The 20,913-nt window shown below is 39.0% G+C and overlaps 1 protein-coding gene across 1 annotated transcript in view; it reads left to right on the forward strand.

Moving 5' to 3' along the window:
- The window catches only part of HSD17B4 (hydroxysteroid 17-beta dehydrogenase 4), an 83,893-nt gene that overhangs the window by 45,659 nt on the left and 17,321 nt on the right, over positions 1–20,913 (forward strand). The window contains exons 16-20 of the mRNA XM_030317072.2: positions 1,781–1,884; positions 4,788–4,853; positions 14,308–14,377; positions 15,746–15,852; positions 16,913–16,999. Coding sequence (XP_030172932.1) covers positions 1,781–1,884; positions 4,788–4,853; positions 14,308–14,377; positions 15,746–15,852; positions 16,913–16,999 — 434 coding nt within the window. The remainder of the gene's footprint in view (positions 1–1,780; positions 1,885–4,787; positions 4,854–14,307; positions 14,378–15,745; positions 15,853–16,912; positions 17,000–20,913) is intronic.

Genomic DNA, 20,913 nt, shown 5'->3' on the forward strand with positions numbered 1-20,913 from the left:
AGAGAGAGAATCAGAGTTGGGGGAAGGGCAGAGAGAGATCGAGAGAGAGAGAGAGAGAGAGAGAGAGAGAGAGAGAATCCCAAGCAGGATCCACGTTGTCAGTGCAGAGCCTGACATGGGGCTCAATCCCACAAACTGTGAGATCATGACCCATGCCAAAATTTAGAGTCAGGCGCTTAACCAACTGAGCTACCCAGGCACCCCTCTCCCAGTTTTCTTTTACTCTTCTCCCTGAGCTACCAGACATGTGACATACCTCAGAACAAAGTTTCTGCAGTAACCTTAACTTTCATTTTTACTATTTTCTCTTGACCCACTCCATTTAGTTAACTACAGCTTGATATTGGGTAATAATGTATTAGAATTTGTACACAAAGTGCAAATGAAATCAGATATCCAACTTCCTGCGTAATACAGTTAAAAATCTTATTTTAATACAAATTGCCATGACCTTCCTTATTTTTTGTTATAATTAGATTTTTTTCTTTTGTGTGCAGTTCAAAGTCATATTTCTAATTTTCTAGAGCTGGAGATAGAGTTCTCACACCCTCACTAGGAAGTTAGTAGAAAGAGGGACAGCTGTCCTACATTCATTCATTATTTGCTTACTCATTCACTAACTCGTATCATTTATTTATTACTCATTAATTAAAAAAATTTTTTTTTAATTAGCTTTCTTTATTTTTGAGAGGCAGAGAGAGACAGAGTGCGTGTGAGGGAGGGGCAGAGAGAGAGGGAGACAACAGAATCCGAAGCAGGCTCCAGGCTCCGAGCTGTCAGCACAGAGCCCGACATGGGACCCAAACTCACGAACTGTGAGATCAAGACCTGAGCCGAAGTCAGTTGCTCAACCGACTGAGCCACCCAGGTGCCCCTCATTACTCATTAATTTAATAAATATTGGTTAGGTGCTTTTTCTGTCCCAGGTACCATTCTGATTGCTAGGAATATAATGGTGAGCCAGACCCATGATTCTGTCCTCCTGAAGCTTATACCTTGATCTTCACTTCTTTTGTATTTCAGGTTCTTTTTTTTTCAAGTATTTTTTTTTTTTAATTTTAGATTTATTTATTTATTTTGAGAGAAAGAGAGAGATAGAGAAAGAGAAAGAAAGTGAGAGCAGGGGAGGGGCAGAGAGAGAGGGAGAGGGCGAATTACAAGCAGGTTCCGCACTGTTAGCACAGAGCCTGATTGTGGGGCTTGAACTCAGGAACTGTGAGATCGTGACCTTAGTGGAAATCAAGAGTCGGATGCTTAACCAACTGAGCCACCCTCTTTTTTTTTTTTTTTTTTTTTTTTTTTTTTTAGTGTGTGTGTGTTTGTTTGTTTATTTTGAGACAGAGAGTTCGAGCAGGGGAGGGGCGTCTGAGCCACCCAGGAACCCCTCCAGGCTCTTTTTGAGTCCTTTGGCAGAATGTTGGAATGTTTGAGAGTGTTGGATACCTGCACTGTATAGTGGGATTTTGTGAAATCTTTGAGATGGAGAGAGTTAAGATAGGATAGGCAGTTGGGGAGGTTGAAGAAGAGGAGAGAGAAACTGCTGTTTCACAGTCAAGAGAGGGTATGTGAAGGTCCTCTTCACTCTGCCTTCTAGAGACCGGTAGTGAAGAAATTGAAAGATGCTTTATAAACCAAACTTGGGCATCTTTAAGTTATCAGACCTTCTAGTGACTACTTTTTGTTTTTGAAACTTTTAAAGGAATTGCTGATCAAGTCTTGGTTAACTGGTTATGTCTTTAGATAATAACTTCCTTTATTTTTTCTTTCATTTGCTTTTCAGTCTATTCTTATTTTGAGAAGGAACTTATATGTTACAATCAGTTCTCTGTCTTCCTCGTTGGCTCTGGAGGCATTGGTGGAAAACGGACGTCAGACAAAGTCAAGGTAGGCTATTATAAGCTTTATAAGCAAAATATATGGGTAGGTAAGTATCCATATAAGCAAAATATATGGGTATGTAAGTGTATGTATATTTTGAACTTATCATATTACCATAGGTGTGATTTAACAGAGTAGATCCTCAGTAATTCACACTTCTTTGAATCAGAGTATCTTTGAATTGATTGAAAGAGCTACGTATGTTTGCATATTTTAATATATAACACGTATTTGTAGAGGAGTCTGGCTGACATAAGTGTAATGTACCTGAGATAATTATGGGAACGTTTTTACTTTCTTCTACAGACTTTGCATCACCCAGAAGTCTTTAGGAAAACCTAACACATGCGAGTGATCCTTGTATAAAATAAAATCTTTATTCATTAAATGACTTAAGGACTTGTCTTGTGTAAGACGATTCTAGTTACTCTTTAGTTCTCAAATTCTACCTAAAAACATTTTTTTTTCTAAAAATATTTTATAACTTGGACATTACTTTTCATTTAACCTGGCCTTTACTTCCGATTTATTTGAGGTAATGAGATTATAATGTCGTAAACATTCTGGATAAATGAAGTACGCTTAAAGCAGTATTGAGAAACTGCTTCTGGAATGATGGTGTGAGGAGTCCCCTGGACCCTCTCCCCATTGAGTCAGCCATAACATCATAATGGGTGAAAGTTAAAACAAAAAGAAAACCATTTAAAGTGTCTGGAGATTGTCCTCAGGGCATATAGCAAATTAGGAAATATTTATTCAAGGAAGTCTTTATCTTGGTAAGACCGTTGAGAATCTGTGGCATTTGAGCCATGGCTTTCTCCTTTTTCCCTCATCACTGGGCTCAGCATAATGGCAGTTCCACTCTAGGCATGTGTAGCCCAAGCACAGGATCCCTTGTCCCTGCTCCCAGAGCAGGCTGTCCTCCCAGCAAGAGCAGGTCACCAGATTTTCTTATGCCTCCCACAGCCCCCAGCTTGTGTTGTTGAAGCTCTGTTCCAGGTAGAAGTGGCTAAGAGTTACAGCATTCTCGTTCTCTACCTGGCCTCCACATGTAGAGTGGAAACTCTGCTCCACACATGGTAGGCTGAGAAGACTGAAGGACCCAATCCCTCTTGCCCCCACTTGCCCACAGGGTGAGGAAAGCTGAGGAGGCCAGAAGCTATTACCCCTGCCCAGCACAACTTCTTGTAGAGTGAGGATGTCACTTGGAGATGAGTGGGCCACTATCCTTGCCCCTACTTCTACGGCAGTGGAGGAGAGGTTTCACCCAGGCACTGAGGCAGCCTGTAATAATAGAGATCTCTGAAGCTCATCCCAAGGAATAGAGTAGTTGAAAGTTCAAAGGTAAGGGTGCCCACAGATATTAAGTTACTTTAGATTAACAACCAAGAGGAACCTTGTAGCTCCATGAGAACAATAAGCTAACAACCAGCCCAACTAGAAGTTTTCTAGAGAGAACCATGGAAAGAGAGAGCTAAGAAGAGCCCTCATGGGATCATGACAAAAACTGGCCTGACTTTAATTGGATCAGACTGTAGAGTGATTTATGCCCCAGGGCATTATTGAAAGTAATAGAGCAATCATCTGGTGATTAGTGGAGCCTAACGGTTGGGTATGATACCAAATGAGGCAGACACTTGAGCAGAGAGGTCAGGGAGAGAGAGTCACAGAGAACCCTGGTAAATAAACCCACTGTTATCCCTGGGTAACTGACTGTGTTCTTGCCCAAGGCTATACCTCTGAGGAGCCACACCAGAAGTTGCTCACTATTGGGGAAATAGACTTAGCTGAAATAATCTAGCCAAGGCACCACACAAATAAACAAATTAACAATAACCACAAGCCTGTCACAGGGAAAGGAGGTCAATATCCTGAGTTGTGTAATGGGTTATCTAAAATGTCTAGTCATCAACAAAAAATTACAAGACATGCAAGAAACAGGAGCACATGACCCATAGAAAGGAAAATAAAACCAGAACAAAACAGGCAATAGAAACTGCCTTTGAGAGGACTTTGTAGACAAAGACTTCAAAGCAGCTCTTCTAAATGTGTTCACAGAACCAAAGGAAAGCACGCTTAAAGAAGTAAAGTACGATGACAGTGACTCATCAAGTAGAGAAAATCAACAAATAGAAATTATGTTGAAGAACCAAATAGAAGTTTTGGAGCTGAAATTACAATAAGGGAAATGAAGAATTTTCTAGAGCACTCAATAGTAGATTTTAACTGGCAGAAGAAAGAATCAAAAAGCCTGAAGATCTTTCTCTCTGTCTGTCTCTCTATCTATCTATCTATCTATCTATCTATCTATCTATCTCCAGAGACAAAAAAAGATGAAAAGAAAAAGAAGTCTTAGTGAAATGTGGGGTACCTTAAGTATAGCGAGATGCATGTAATGGAAAGACCAGAAGGAGAGGAGAGAGAGAAATAGAAAAAATAATTGAAGGAATGATGGTTTTGATGAAGAACATTAATCTACACATGCAAGAATCTGAACCAACTCCAAATGGGATATAGATGCAAAGAGACCCGCACTGTTAGTAAAAAGTACATTTAAAGATTAAATCAATGTAGGTGTGAATTGTTTGTCTAGTTCTTATAGTTATTATCACCTTTTGCACTGGGAAAAGGGTCTTTACCTCTTTCTCCTTGGTGGCCCAGGGAATGGATCTGGTTGTATAATTCCTTTCGTTAAACAAGGTCATTTCAGGGAAATCACAGCATAGATGAGGCTAGCAGTTATGAGATTTTAAATGTTATCTCCTGAACAGAAATTATTTTTAAAAACATTTTATCTAACTTGCAGATTTTGTTATACTGAAACATGGTTGTTCATCAAATACTAATCTGAGTAAAGAGAGTACCAATTACTTTGTTAGTATTTAACCTGTGATGTTTTTTGGTTTCAGGAAGCTGTAGCCGTGCCTAATAGACCTCCTGATGCTGTCCTTACAGATGTCACCTCACTTAATCAGGTGAGATTGTGTTTTTTGAAAAGCGATAAAGCCACCTGACTGCTGGCTCTTGAATATATAACTCTGATATCCTATAGTTGTGTGAGTCCAAACGTAGGGCTTTGTCCTTGAACATGATAAAGATTAAGGGTATATTTCCATAGTTGTAATCTGGTCTTTCTACATTTTTGCTCATCAGATTTTTTTCTCCACAATAAATCAAAAGAAAATATAGAAAGACTTTTCACATGTCACCTCAGGAAGCATCCTGCTTTGCTGGGCAGTGCTTAAAGACACTGCCTAACTTAGTAGTGAAGAATTTCATTCAACCCCTATTGAGCAGGAGGAGAAGAATTAAAAGGCAAATTTTGGTCACCCTTTACTCTTTCAGGAAAGAAAGTTGAGCTACATTGCTTGGAAACAGATTATTATTATTATTTTTTTAATTCTTTTTTAATGTTTGTTTATTTTTGAGAGAGAGAGAGAGAGAATGAGTAGGGGAGGGGCACAGAGAAAGGGAGACCAAGAATCTGAAGCAGGCTCCAGGTTCTGAGCTGTCAGCACAGAGCCTGATGTGGGGCTCAAACTCACAGACTGTGGGATTGTGACCTGAGTCAAAGTCAGACGCTTAACCGACTGAGCCACCCAGGCACCCCAGAAACAGATTATTTTATGCCAGCTTTAGTGGATAGGCAAAATAAAGCATCTTAGGAGGGGTAGGTGATTTAATGTCTTTTTTTGGGCATAAATAATTTGTTTTCTGATGGAGGAGATAAAATGCCCTATCAGTTGACAAATTTTTTGAGTATGCAGATTTTATTTAAGAAACAGAAGGTAACCATAAAGATGAGAAAAGCCACTTTGTGTTTGAGAGTCCCCAAAGATTCTTCCCCACAGTGGCCAGAGGAGTAACCATGCAGATACAGAACGAAAACATAAAGCTCTGAAGATACACTGTGAGGGAGCTACTGTAATGACAGCAAATTATTTATAAAGTATATGTGGTTTTTGATACTAACTTTGATATGCTTGATATGAGAACTTATGCAGGATTTCTGTTTGCTGGCAAATAGAAATATAATTTCACGAGCCAGAAAGAATTAAGATTGGTACATATTTAATTATTTTTTTCTCTTGTGCTTGTATAACCAGGTGACGGAAAGAAGAACACTTTTTTCCAGAGATTAGTTTTTGCCTCTAAATGTTTTTCCCATCCCTGTTTCTTATCAGTTTCTTATGCGTGCACTCATATTTGTGTTTAATTAAAGTTTCATAGTGAAATTAATTTTATTAAGGCACTAGAAAGAACAGAAAAGGACTTCGTGGTTTCATGGTTCACGAAACCCCACAGTGCTCCCTTATTATTCTGGAGTTACTGAAATGATGAAAGGTATCTGCTGTAGATAAGAAAAGCTGAATAGTTTGCAAGGCTTGAATTTCTACACACAGTAAGTAGAGAGACTTTTTTTTCTTTTCCTCTTTTTCAGAGTAGAACTTTTTGTTTATTTTCAGCAGAGTTCTCTTTTGCTGTGTGACAAAGGGAAGTTTTTAAGTTAGCAAATTTTTTTTTATTAACAAAATTTTTTTTAGCATTTATTTATTATAGAGAGACAGAGAGCATGAACATGGAGGAGCAGAGAGAGGAGGAGACACAGAATCTGAAGGAGGCTCCAGGCTCTGAGCTGTTAGCGCAGAGCCTGACGCAGGGCTAGAACTCATGAACTGCAATATCATGACCTGAGCCAAAGTTGGACTCCTAACCGACTGAGCCACCCGGGCGACCCTAGTTAACAAATATATTTTGTATAAATAACGGGCACCTGTCATTTGACAGAGCATTTTAGTCTCATGTGGTCATTTGAAAATCTCACCGAGGGGCGCCTGGGTGGCTCAGTCAGTTGAGTGTCTGACTTTGGCTCAGGTCATGATCTCACCGTTCATGAGTTCGAGCCCCACATCAGGCTCTGTGTTGACAGTTTGGAGCCTGGAGCCTGCTTCGGATTCTGTGTCTTGCTCTCTCTCTGCCCCTCCCCTGCTCGTGCTCTGTCTCTCTCTGTCTCAAAAATAAATAAAACATTAAGAAAAATTAAAAATAAAACAAAAAGAAAATCTCACAAAAGCCACCGTTTGTTCAAAAACCATTTTTCATTAAACTTTGCATAAATTTCAGGGGCTTTATGGGCTGTTTTAAACTGAATCTGAGCTATATAGGAGACATAGATCAAGTGGAAAAACTGATGTGTCATCAAGGAGCGGAAAGACACTCAAATACTCAAGATGTAAATGTCAAAATAACTAGGGCACCTCTTCCAAACTGTGAGTGATTAAACACGGGCTTTGAATTGCTGAGCAAGTGCTGTGGACATTCACAGTGGGGATACTCACAGGGAATGATGTTCAGCAAGCTTTGGTAGGAAAGATGGAACTTAGCTGAACCAAAATGGCGTGTAGATACTCTCTCTTTACCAGAGACGTAGGGCTTGCAGTTTGGCCGGAAAGAGGATAAGACGTCATGATAGCTGACTGTAAGAGAAGAGAAGAGCATGATGGCGTAGAAAGAGTAAAAACTGGAGCAGCCACATGACAGAGAAGTGGGAGATGGTCATGGTTGGGCAGATCTTGAAGGAGTGGAAATAAGGGAAAAATTACGCTGTTATAGTGTCAACTATACGGTAGGTTTTAAATTAAGTCAGTAACTTTTCAATCACTGAGGAAGCGGGCAACCGTAGTTTTAGTTGTACTGAGATCACTTCTGGGGTGGTCTGTTTATCATGTCCTTAGGGGAATTTCTTCATCTTCAAACTTATGAAGTTGTAAGTGTCCTTTGAGTGTTTTACAATTAATAAATAAAAAATTCATCCTTAGTAATCTAGAAAGGCCAAAGAATAAATAGATATTAGATGTCAGGCTTTACAGTTGGGGGAAGAATGAAAACAAGTACCTCTAGTTTCCCAGATAGTTATTTTATACCACTTATTCCAACAGGATTTTAGCTACTCTCATTTTTTTTAATTAATTAATTCATTTTGAGGGAGAGAGAGCAAGTGGGGAAGAGGCAGCGAGAGGGAGAGACAGAATACTGGAGTGGGGCTCGAACTCACAGTGAGATCATACGCTGAGCCAAGATCGATAGTTGGGTGCTCAACCAGTTGAGCCACTCAGGTGCCCCACTACTGTCATTATTAAATAAAGTTAGTCTTTGGCATGTTAGTTATATCATCCATTAAAATATTTTTTATTACATTACGAGGTATATTATAAGTACTACTTTTTTTTTTTTTTTCTTTTAATGACTGTGGATTGACTGGGTGTTCCTTCTGCCTTAGCTTGTGTAGCTATTCTCAGATGGTGGCTGGGTAGGGCTGGGAGGCCAAAGATACCATCTTTGCTAAGTTTAGGGGCTTCTTGCTGACTTTTGGCTGGAGTGCCTCTAAACTTCTCCACAAGGCCTCTTTCTTCATGTGATGTCTCCTCTTCCAGGGCCTTTCTGTATGGTCCTCAAGGGGACTGACCTGTGTTTAGATTTCTGGAGCTCTTTTCTGTGTAGCTTCTTCTTCTTCAGTATGTACAGATTCTAGCTGCATAGACTCCTGGAACTCTGATCTCTATCTCTTTGACTCACTGAGACTGTTTTGCTGTGTTTGGATTTCCTTTCTTGCCCCACAGTCTGAAAAGTGCTGTCAGAGAGCTGTGGCTCTTGTTTGTGTCTCTTCTATCAAGTCTTAATCCCATACTGCTTACTGTGTAACATCTAAGAGCAGTGCCTCAACCTTTTCCTATGCCCTTGGTACAAACCTTTTATGGTTTTTACCATAAAATAGTAGTTTCTCATTTTCTCAGTTGTTACCATACGGTTTTCCAGTATTTATCGTTGTCTCTGTTTTTTACTTGTTTCCTGTATTACAGTTAAAGAGCCTATTTTATTTTCTTGTTTCTCTCTCCTTTATTCTCATCTTTTGATATGCATTAATTTTACTTTTTCGGAGCATTTAACATTTGTATATTCTTTGTGTATTCTCTTCCCCATCTTCATTTTAGTGTTAGATTTGCGACTGATTGTATCAGTCCTTTTGCCAAACCTTCCCCCAACACCTCCTGGTTGGATAAAGCCCCTCCTGTGGTAGGTGCCCCAAGAAGCGCTCATGTATATAGTGTTTCTTTGGTTCCTGTGTATTTAAAACTATTTTTCTATACCCTGCATACTTGAAGAACAACTTGGCTGGATATGAAATCTTGAGTTTCTTAAAAATGGTGCTCCATGGACCTTGCTTTGAATGTGGCTTTTGAACACTCTGATGACAGTCTTTTTATCTTTCTCCAGGTTTCTTGGTCTTTATTCTTTAGGCCCTTAGAGTTGTTCTTTATCTTTTTTCTTTACCTTTAAAGTCAAGTAATTTTACTAGGCTGGGTCTCAGTGTTGCCCATTCCTGGCCATTGACCCTATGTCACTAGTGGGCTTTTTTAATAGGTATATTTAGATAGTAAAATTTTTTTTAATTAAGAAAAAAAATTTTTTTTAAATGTTTATTTTATTTTATTTTATTTTTTATTTTTGAGAGAGAGAGAGACAGAGACAGAGTTCAAGCAGGGGAATGGCAGAGAAAGAGGGAGACACAGAATCTGAAGCAGGCTCCAAGCTCTGAGTTGTCAGCACAGCTGACAATCTCGTGAATCACGAGATCACAACCTGAGCCGAAGTCAGATGCTTAACAGACTGAGCCACCCAGGCGCCCCTAGGATTATAATTTTAAATAGTAGTTCTCATTCATTTTTCTGTTTTTCTTCTTCAAATACTTAAGTTATATATGCATTGGATCTTTTTTCTGTCTTATTTTAGCCACTTTGTAGCTTTTTTTTTTTTTTTTTTTACTTCTTTCTTGGTTTTGTTTCCTTTTTTTTTTTCCTCTCTTTCTTTTCTTTTTTTTTTTTTTTAAGTTTATTTATTTGTTTTGAGAGAGAGAGAGCACAAGGAGCAGGGGAGAGGCAGAGAGAGAGGAAGAGAGAAAATCCCAGGCAGGCTTCATGTTGTCAGTGCAGAACCTGATGTGTGGTCAATCTCGTGAACCGTGAGATCATGATCTGAGCTGAGATAAAGAGTTGGACACTTAACCAGCTGAGCCCCTCAGGTGCCCCTCTTGGTCTCATTTCTGTTCTCTTGTTTTTTTTTCCCTCCCTTTCTTCTGTGCCCCTTATTAAATTTTTATTTGAATATGTTTTCCTCTAGGCATCTTATAATTTAGTCTTCATTTCTGATAGGATTTCCCCCCCTTCCTTTTCTTTCTAGAGTTTAATTATATCTTATTTCATTCCTTCATGTTTGTTGTCTGTTGATGTTGTTCTTAGTTTTTGAATTTTAAATTCATGGTGTTTCTTTCATATCCCCAAATGCTTGAATGTTGTGTTACAGTTTTATTCTGTTTGGTAGTTGGTTGTTTGGGGAGATTTCATTTATGGTAATATTTTGGTTCTTGTTTCCTCTTTTAGTCTTAGAGTAGCTTCATATAGATGGAGATTACTTAAATGTATGCAGTTTGAGAGGAAGATTGGTAGTTTGTGATGGTTTACACAATTCTCTCATTATGAAATTCAAGATTGCCCTCTTCTGTCAGTGTGGCAAAGTGCATTTTTTTTTTTAGAGATGGCTTTTTTGGAGTGGGACGTTGTCGGGAGCTGTTTTATTCAAAACATTTTTTTTAGTTCTCTTTATCTTAAATTTCCTCTCTTCTTTTTTCCTACATTATCCAGTCTTCAAAAGGGACATTGTTTTTTTTTTAACCCTCTCCTCCCTTAGAAATGTGGCCAGTCTGGACTGCGACTTGGAGGCTGATACATTCTTAATTCTTCTCTTTGTAGTCAGTGCTCTTATCTTCGAGGATTCTTCTCAGTACTTTTTTCTCTTAAGGTGGTCTTTCTAGAAGTGACTTTTCTTTTCTTCCTCTCTCTTCCATGCACTGTTTCCGCGCTCCCCTCTCTACCCCCACCACTCTACAGTAGCTTGGAGAGGGTGCGGGAGATCGGTGTTCATTTTTGTGTTTATAGCAATTTGAAGTGGGCAGTATTCTCTGTCTTTTGGTTACACTGTAGGCTTGGGATCTGTGTCATTTTATTCCTTTTGTTGACTGTAACCTTTTTTTGGAGCATGTGAGGATTTGGGAAGCACAAGTTCCTGATTTCTTTTATTTAGCATTTAGTTTAACTTAAAGATACAACTTTTAAAAATAAAATTAAGGACTAATATACTCATATGTAGAAGATACTCCCACTGACATGTAATACACGGGCAAGGTAATTTATAGCTGATTTTCTAAGTTCTGTGTATACGTGTTTGCAAGTTTTAATGACTTTTCTATCAAGGCAGAGATGTAACAAAAGAAGCTTTTAACTCTCCTTCTGAAACTTGAAATATGAATGTCCCTCAAGATATTCAGAAAGTAAGCATTGAACACAGTGTTCCTTATTATTTGGAGAATGGTTATTTTGCTTTATGATTGAATTTCATCGAACCTCCAATTACTTGACTTTAGTCATGTCTCATGATGGCTCTTTTTTTGTCTTTGCTTTCTCTGCCATCTGTAGGAAGCAATGCTATCATTGAAAGAATATGAAAATTCTCAGGGTGCCTGGATGGCTCAGTCGGTTAAGTGTCTCACTTCAACTCAGGTCATGATCTCGTGGTTCATGAGTTCAAGCCCCGCATCAGGCTCTGTGCTGACAGCTTGGAGCCTGGAGCCTGCTTCAAATTCTGTGTCTTCCCCTCTCTCTGCCCCTACCCCACTCATGCTCTCTCTCTCTCTTTCTCAAAAATAAATAAACATTAAAGAAAAAAAGAAAGAATATGAAAATTCTCATATTCCTTTAAGAAGATTTCTTTAGGAGAATTGGTTTTTTGTTTTTTGTTTTTTCCATTTATAGGAATGATCTCTGTAGGATAAGAATACTGGTACTAATCTTAAAACTTGACTGTCCTACTTTTGTGCACTACAACTGCAGTAGGTGACTGACATTAGCCTCCTGGAACTGTCTCAAGTGACCTCAAGGAGAAATCAAAACCAGCAAGAACTGGAGAACCGGTTAAACAGAGACATGGAAGCAATATTTTTAAACAATCAGATATATAGAAACCTGATATATATTTTTTAAGTTTATTTACTTATTTTGAGAGAGGGACAGAGCGAGCAGGGGAGGGCCAGAGAGAGAGGGAGACAAAGCGGGCTCCACACCCAGCAGGGCTCGAACTCAAAAACTGCAAGATCATGACCTGAGCCGAAATCAGGAGTCGGTCACTTAATTGATTGAGCCACCCAGGCGCCCTGAAACCTAATGTATTAAGATGACCTAAGGGTCTTTCTTGTGTCTCTGTGGAAATCAGAAAACCTTAGTTTTGACATTCATAACACATATACCTTGTGACGCACAAGCATTTGGAGAACTGCTTGCAAGCACACCTTCCCCCTTCCCCTGTGGCTGACGCGCTGCAGAGCAGAGCAGTTCTTCTGGGCAAATGGAAAGACTTTCCCAGGCTGGCATCCTCAGTAAGGCAACGAATAAAGCGCTTATTTACCTACCTACTTTGAGGTCGGCTTTCTTTCCGTTGACATACTGTTGCTAATACCTTTTAAAATAATAGCTCACATTTATTGAGGTATTAATATTTATCATGGGTTATACTTTCTGAAAGGTTTATCAGGTGAGCAAATTGAAGCTCCGGGTGATAAGGAAACTCGGCCATTAAAGGCAGAGCTGGTATCAAAGCCCATGGTCTATCATGTGTTGGACAGTTTGCCTTTCAGACTCTGAAATGTATCTTTGTTTTCATTTGTATGCAACACAGTGATGTATATTTGCCTAGTATTTTCATTGTTTGTAAAGAGCTTTTCAAATATTGTCATTTAATCCTCCAACATATTATGTGGAATCTTGTAAGTCACCGCTGTAAGATAATTGTTGATCTGATTTAGTTATTCTTAGAAGGTAGTAGAAAGGGAATAATATTCGGCAATTGAGAAAATGAATAATTGATACAACTATTATATGGGGTGATGGAGAAGAGAAAGAGCTTATTAAAATTGTACAAAGCATATTAAAAAAGAAATTACATTTTCCTATGCATTATAGAAAATGTTGTTTTCTATTAATAAAATCTATTTAAAAAGAATAATCAATAATTAAAAAACCCAGTAATTAAGAAAGTCAGATATGCTGAAATGATTAGTCTTTTTTTTTTTAATTTTTAAAAAAAATTTATTTATTTTTGAGAGAGAGAGACACAGAGTGTGAGCAGGGGAGGGGCAGAGAGAGAGGGAGACACAGAATCTGAAGCAGGCTCCAGGCTCTGAGCTGTCAGCACAGAGCCTGACTTGGGGCTCAAACTCCCAAGCCGTGAGATCATGACCTGAGCTGAAGTCAGCCGCCCAACCCACTGAGCCACCCAGGTGCCCCTGACATGATTAGTCTTTATACAACATTTAGGTAGTCTTGGAAAGTCTAACATTGCAATCTGTGAGAACAGGGAGAAGTATTGAGGCAGCACAAGAGGACAAAATTAAATACAGATATATTAAATGCCTACTGTCTGCTATTTTGTGAATCTCTCCCCTTCTGAAAAGTACTTTCTAGTTTGAACAGTAAACAAGTTAAATGCTGGGAGCTCTGGTTACTTTTTTTCTATTGTTATCTGTATCTTTCTGCTCATCCTGCCTCATCTAAGTGAAGAAGTGATATGAAGGTCTGGGTCAAGGAGAAATTTAATCTTCATGGCAACCTGTCAAGTCTATTTTGTTGCAGGAGAGCTAGTGCTCAGGACTTAGGGTACCAGGAGGATGGAAGTTTGTGGTAGTCTACAGGCTTCAACTGAAAGCACCCCATTAACTGGCCTAAATTATGCTTGGTTAGCAGAGGCTGTAAACATCTACCTTATCTTCACTGTGTGTATGTGTATGTGTTTTTTTTTAATGTTTATTTATATTTGAGACAGAGTGCGAGCAGGGGAGAGGCAGAGAGAGGGGGCACAATCTGAAATGGGCTCCAGGCTCCAAGCTGTCAGCACAGAGCCTGATGCAGGGTGTGCACTTGCGAACCATCAGATCATGACCTGAGCCAAAGTCGGACACTTAACTGACTGAGCCACCCAGGCGCCCACCCTTTCATTGTGTTGTAATGAGAATAGATAGATGGATTCCTTTCTGTGACTTGCTCCTCAGGCAGAGTTAACCATGGTTTTACCCAGGTGTAGTTCTTGGCCCCTTCCCATTACCCGACAGGTCCCCTCCTCCCCAGCTGATTCCAGTGGCAGGTGTTATAAAAAGCACTTGATTTACAGTTCATCTGTGTTAGAGATGGTTATTTTCTAAGTAGAGCTTCAATTTGGTATATTATATATTTCTTATACAAAAATTGAACATATTTCCTGTTTTTCTTTTAATGTATTTTCAGAAAGCACTGAGTGCTAGTTATTTTTATAATTCTTTCTCTGCAGGCTGCTTTGTACCGCCTCAGTGGCGACTGGAATCCCTTACACATTGATCCTAACTTCTCTAGTTTCGCTGGTGAGTTGCTCATAATGTGTACCAATGAAAACTAGTAGTTCCGTTATCTAAATAACACTTAGGGACATTGCTACTTAAGACAGGTAGTTTGAGTAGTATTTAAAAAATTTTTTTTAATGTTTATTTTTTAGAGAGGTGGGGGTGGGGCAAAGAGAGAGGGAGACACAGAATCTGAAGCAGGCTCAAGACTCCGATCAATCTGTTAGCACAGAGCCTGACGCAGAGCTCGAACTCACGAACCACGCCATCGTGACCTGAGCCGAAGTTGGACCCTTAACCAACTGAGCCACCCAGGCATCCCAGTTGTATTTAAAAAATAGCCTTCTCCTAATACATTTATGCTAAGGGTAGAGAAAGTAGGAAGTAGTGTTCAGGAGGTGGTGTGCTTGGAATTCATAATTCAGATTGTGGAGGAAGGCAGCTCCTAGTGCAGGGTTAGGATCTTATCATGTAGGTGGGTATCGGAGTTAACCTGCTGGGCAAAGGACATTGGAGGAGAGAGGAAGGAACTGAAAGGCTAGGAAAGGATCATCTGCATACCTGGATATTGAAATCAGCAGGGGTGATTTCATCGTCAGGACCACAGCCAAACAAAACAATTCTTTGTGTTCCCACATCTCGCACATTGCTTTCTTGATTCTTCTCTGTTTGTTTCATAGTTTTCTCCCTGGAAGTATTATTTATAAAATATTTTCCATGTTTCTTAAAATAGATGGTATTAATTCATCCTAGTGCTGTTTTTTTTGTTTTTTGAAGTTTTAGTATTTATTTATTTATTTTTGAGAGAGAAAGAGACAGAGCACAAGCAGGGGAGGGACAGAGAGAGAGGGACACACAGAACCTGAAGCAGGCTCCAGGCTCCAATCTGTCAACACAGAGCCTGCTGCAGGGCTGAAACTCAGGAACCATCAGATCATGACCTGAGCTCAAGTTGGAGGCTTAACCGACTGAGCCACGCAGATGCCCCATTGTAGTGCCATTTGAAGATGTGTTTTTGAAATCCTGAATTAATTATCCTTGGTGCGCATATACATACATATATACATATATATACATATACACACACACACATATATGTGTATATATAAATAAATTTTTTTTAAGTTTTTATTATTTTGAGAGAGAGAGAGACAGTGTGAGTGGGGAAGGAGCAGAGAGAGAGGGAGAGAGAGAATCCCAAGCCAGCTGCTAGTGCAGTGTCTGATGTGGGGCTTGAACCCACGAAATTGTGAGATCATCATGTGAGCTAAAACAGAGTCGGTTGCTTAACTCACTGAACCACTCAGGGGCCCTTGGCTTTTAAGTAGGAAATATACCTATATCTAACTAACTAAAGTCTCTCTCTCTTCTCTCTCTCTTTTTTTTTAGGTTTTGACAAGCCCATATTACATGGATTATGTACATTTGGATTTTCTGCCAGGCATGTATTACAGAAGTTTGCAGATAATGATGTGTCAAGATTCAAGGCAATTAAGGTATATGTGCATTATTGCATAATTTGAACATTAGTTCCCTTTTTTATTTTTAGAAAAGGAGTTTTAGTGACTTCATTTGAAATAGGTACTGTACTGAAGCAATACACATTTTTATTATTTCATTGACTTGGCAATCAGCCCGTGTTCTTATTGTAGCTATAAATACCTCTTACGCATGAACCATGAAAGATATCATATACAATTATAATTTCCACAGATTAATTTGATTGTTTCATTAATTAGGAGCATACATGCATATGTCAGTATATACGCATTAATAAAAACTTGAGGTTTACCTTAAACATTTTTTTCGTGACTATTTTGTAATTTGTCTTAATTTAATTAAAAAATGTTAAGTGGCTGCATTTGAACTCATTAACCTATGTCAACATGACGACTGCATATTGATTTTAGTTTTTGTACTTTTAAGCTGGTTTCACGTTTTTATCTATTATAAATTACAAAAAAACCCTGTCTCTACACAGCATCTTTGCAGAAGTTAAGTCTAAAGATAGACACTAACAAATAGTTTAAGACAGTATCAAATTGGCTCCAAAAGCTTTTATCAGTTGTGTTCTGTGCAGCAGTGAAATTGCATTTTCTGATGTGTTGCCTTTAATAACACAGATTATTTTCATGCTTTTCATTTTACTGTAGCTACTCTTATTAGCTAAACATACACAGAGCAAATAACATGGCATAGAAAATTATGAAATCAGAAGTGGGATTATTTTGTTCTAGATGCCACCCCAAATCTTAGTCCCTGGATATACTTAGTACTACCTGTATAACTGTCCTTAATACAATGATGTTTCTGTTTCTCAAGATTAAACACTATTCATGGATTCTGTGCTTTGAAAGATAAAGAATGAGCTTATAAGAACTATATCGTTGCTGTAATTTTTTCTTACTACTGTTTTTGTCCTTTTAAGAATTTAAATTTATTTAAACCTGTTTTCTTCCTTTTTTGTTCTCCAACCTTCCTTGGAATTTCTTTCCCCACGAGTAGAAAGGTTTCATTTTAAAACATTGTTAACCCCCAAACTCCTTTCTTTTAAAGGTTCGTTTTTCAAAACCAGTATATCCAGGACAGACTATAAAAACTGAGATGTGGAAAGAAGGAAATAGAATTCATTTCCAAACCAAGGTATGAGTAATGTAGTCAGAGGGGCTTTGTTATCTGGTTCACCACACCCTGTAATTGTATTCTGTCTTACAGTGTTATTTTGGTTAGTGCTATGGGTATGATAGAAAATCTAGAGAGTTTCTTTTTAATTAATGGTAACTTCAAAAAAAAATTTATTTTGAGAGAGAGAGAGAGAGAATGGTCCCCTGTGCGTGCACGTTAGCAGGAGAGGGGCAGAAAGGTGGGGGGGGGGGGCGGTGGAGAGAGAGAATCCCACGCAGGTTCCACGCTCAGTATGGAGCCTGACACAGGGCTTGATGTGGTGACTGTGAGATCATGACCTGAGCTGAAATCAAGAGTCGGATGCTTAACCAACTGAGTCACCCAGGTGTCCCTAATCAGTGGTAACTTTTAATTGAAAAGGTGTCTATGTCCCTTGTTTTATTTATTTTTTACTGAATTGGTGCCTGCCTTTGTACAAGAGGCACAGCTGTTCTGAAAACCCAGCCTTTTTGACTCAGCCAATCAAGTTGTCAAAATGTAATCTTCAGAATATTAAAGGCATCACTCTTCCGCAGATATAAAATGAAAATATGATGGGTGCCTGGGTGGCTCAGTCTGTTAAGTGTCCGACTTCAGCTCAGGTCATGATCTCACGGTTTGTGGGTTTGAGCCCCGTGCTAGACTCTGTGCTGACAGCTTGAAGCCTGGAGCCTGCTTTGGATTCTGTGTCTCCCTCTCTCTCTCTGCCCCTTCCCTGCTCGCACTCTGTCTCTCTCTCTCTCTCAAAATAAATAAACATAATAAAAAAGTTTTTTTTTTTTAAATTGCATCAATGAGGGCCACCTGGGTGGCTCAGTTGGTTAAGCATCCAACTTTGGCTCAGGTCATGATTTCATGCTTTATGAGTTTAAGCCCTGTGTCAAGTTCTGTGCTGATAGCTTGGAGCTTGGAGCCTGTTGTGGATTCTGTGTCTCCCTCTCTCTCTGCCCCTCTTCCACCCATGTTCTGTTTCTCTTGCAAAAATCAACATTAAAAAAGATTCTTTTTTTAAATGAAAATATGACAAATCTAATTGCTTAATGTGGGAGCCGGCAAGATGATAAAAGTGGTCCAAAAGAGAATTGGAGTAACAATATATGGCCCAACAGGACCCACTCTAAATAATTTTGCTGAATTAGAGACAAAACTAGTTAATGTTGTACAGGACAGTAAAACCATACCCTTATGGGTATGTTTTCTACTGGATATCTCAATCATACAGAAATCCACAAATTGTGGATGGAACTAGAGGGTATTATGCTAAGCGAAATAAGCCAGTCAGAGAAAGACAAATACCATATGATTTCACTCATATGTAAAATTTAAAAAACACAACAGATGAACAAAGGGGAAGGGAAGGAAAAATAAGATAAAAACAGAGAGGGAGACAAACCATAAGAGACTCTTAAATACAGAGAACAAACTGAGGTGGGGAGGGGTGGGGGGATGGGCCAAATGAGTGCTGGGCATTAAGGCAGACACTTGTGATGAGCACTGGGTGTTCTATGTAAGAAAGGAATCACTAAGTTCTACTCCTGAAAGCATTATTACACTATATGTTAACTAACTTGGATTTAAATTTTAAAAATCCACAAATTAACACCTTATGTCACAGAATTTGGGCCTAATGAATAGTAAACAAGCCACAAAATAAGTATGTATCCCTAAAGGGTTAAGTAATGTTTGGGTGAGGCTGTTAGCAGTGTTCCGGTAAAATACTAAAAGGACATGCGATCATTCCTTTATATGTGAGATTTTTAAAGCTAATTTTTGTTAATATGGTTGACCAAGCTGGTACTTTTTGGCCTGATCATTTTGTACCACACAGATGGTTTGTGTTGGGCAGTGTAGGCACCATCATGAATAATAATAGTAGCTATTAAATATCTCTGAGCAGGCTGTACCATTATCTCTAATATACCTAAGAACTCTGTATTTGATGAAAGAAAATGTGGGTTCAGGTCTCTCTTTTTTTTATTATTATTATTTTTTTAACATTTATTCATTTTTGAGAGACAGCACGAGCAGGAGAGGGGCAGAGAGAGAGGGAGACAGAGGATCCGAAGCAGGCTCCATTCTGTTAGCACAGAGCGTGACGTGGGGCTCAAACCGATGAACCATGAGATCATGACCTGAGCTGAAGTTGGACACTCACCTGACTGAGCCACCCAGGCGCCCTGGGTTTGGGTCTCTTAAATACCAGCTCCTGGTCCCACGGAAGGTGGTGGAGCCGGGGTACAAACCCTGGTCTTCTGGCTCAAAGCCTACATCCCAGGGCCCTCGCTCTTCTTACTATATCACAATTTCTTTCATAAATGAATAACTTTGTGGAACTCTTCTTTATGTGGTTGCCCTACTCCTCATTAATTCCTGTAGCTTGCACTATCACTTGCCTACTTTATTTGTGTACACGCTTCATTTCCTGTGGCCTTTTGTCTTTTCAGTTTCCTTTCAAGCTCTTACCTTGCCCTTGGAGGCAGTGGCTCCTTACTGCTCACTCCTCTTTTTCTGCCCACACAAACTCACATAGTGCCTTTCTCTCAAGTCCTCCTATGGTTAATGTTTGTGCCACATATTCTGGAGCCTTCCTGTTTTCTCATTATTTTGATTAAGTTTTATTTTTTGAGTAAGATGATGAAATCTGAAAGTGTTAAGGTCCATGACTATATTACAGGTTTCTGTTTTCTCCAGTTCTAGTAATGAACAGCACAGAAATAATTTCCATGGATACAACTGAAAGGGCTGAGAAATAATTTAATGTCTGAATATAATATCTTCTTGCCATTTTGATAAAACCTAAGTATATCTTCTTATCTTTTCACTATATTTGCTCTTTCCCCCCAGTGATTAGAGATACTCTTTCCTATTAGTTATATATAGGATCCTTTCTCCCTCCCTTCCTTCCTTCCTCCTCCCCTCCCTCCATCCCTCCCTTCCTTCCTTCCTTCCCTTCCGTCCTCTCCCTCCCCCCTTCCTTCCTACTTCCCTCCCACCTCCCACCTCCCCTCTTCCCCTCCCTTCCTTCCTTCCTTCCTTCCTTCCTTCCTTCCTTCCTTCCTTCCTTCCTTCATGTTGTATTTTAAGAAACATTTTAAACTAATATTCCAAAATGACATGCTTAGCTTGGTCACAAGAAAGTAATTTACTAAAGTATATTTTGTTCATAAATTGTCTCTTTCCATGTTTTGCACTGTATATAATTAGAACAAAATGAACAAATTGTTTGAAAATCTTTTTTCTCAAGTACGATGGCAAGTAGTCAAAGGAGTGTGCTCTTTTCTTTTTTTAATGTTTGTTTTATTTATTTATTTATTTATTTATTTATTTATTTATTTATTTATTATTTTGGGAGAGAGACAGTGCACAAGCAGGGGGCTCAAACTCACAAACCGTGAGATCATGACCTGAGTCGACTAAGCCACCCAGGTGCCCCAACAATGATCTTCTTAAAGTGTTAAAAGTCAACATTAATGCCACCTTAATTTTTAGACATTATCCTGTATATTTGTAGCAATATCACAATTTTATGAAAGAGTAGCTATTGGAATAATTTTAGATGAAGTATTAGGAATTAGAATTTGAATTCCTCAAATGAATATTTTGATGAAAGTATATTTAAGCATTTTGTTTATGCTATGTGTACTTCCTATTTGAAAGAATTTGGATTACTTTAAAAAGACCAATGCAGTCGGGGCGCCTGGTTGGTTCAGTAGGCTGAGCGTCTGACTTAGGCTCAGGTCACAATCTCATGGTTTGTGAGTTTGAGGCCCCCCCCCCCCCCCCCACCCTCAGTCTCTGTGCTCACAGCTCTGAGCCTGGAGCCTGCTTCAGATTCTGTGTCTCCCTCACTCTCTGCCCCTCCCCCGCTCGTGCTCTGTCTCTCAAAAATAAAT

This window comes from Lynx canadensis, chromosome A1 (assembly GCF_007474595.2).
Source record: "Lynx canadensis isolate LIC74 chromosome A1, mLynCan4.pri.v2, whole genome shotgun sequence".
Classification (NCBI taxonomy): domain Eukaryota; kingdom Metazoa; phylum Chordata; class Mammalia; order Carnivora; family Felidae; genus Lynx; species Lynx canadensis.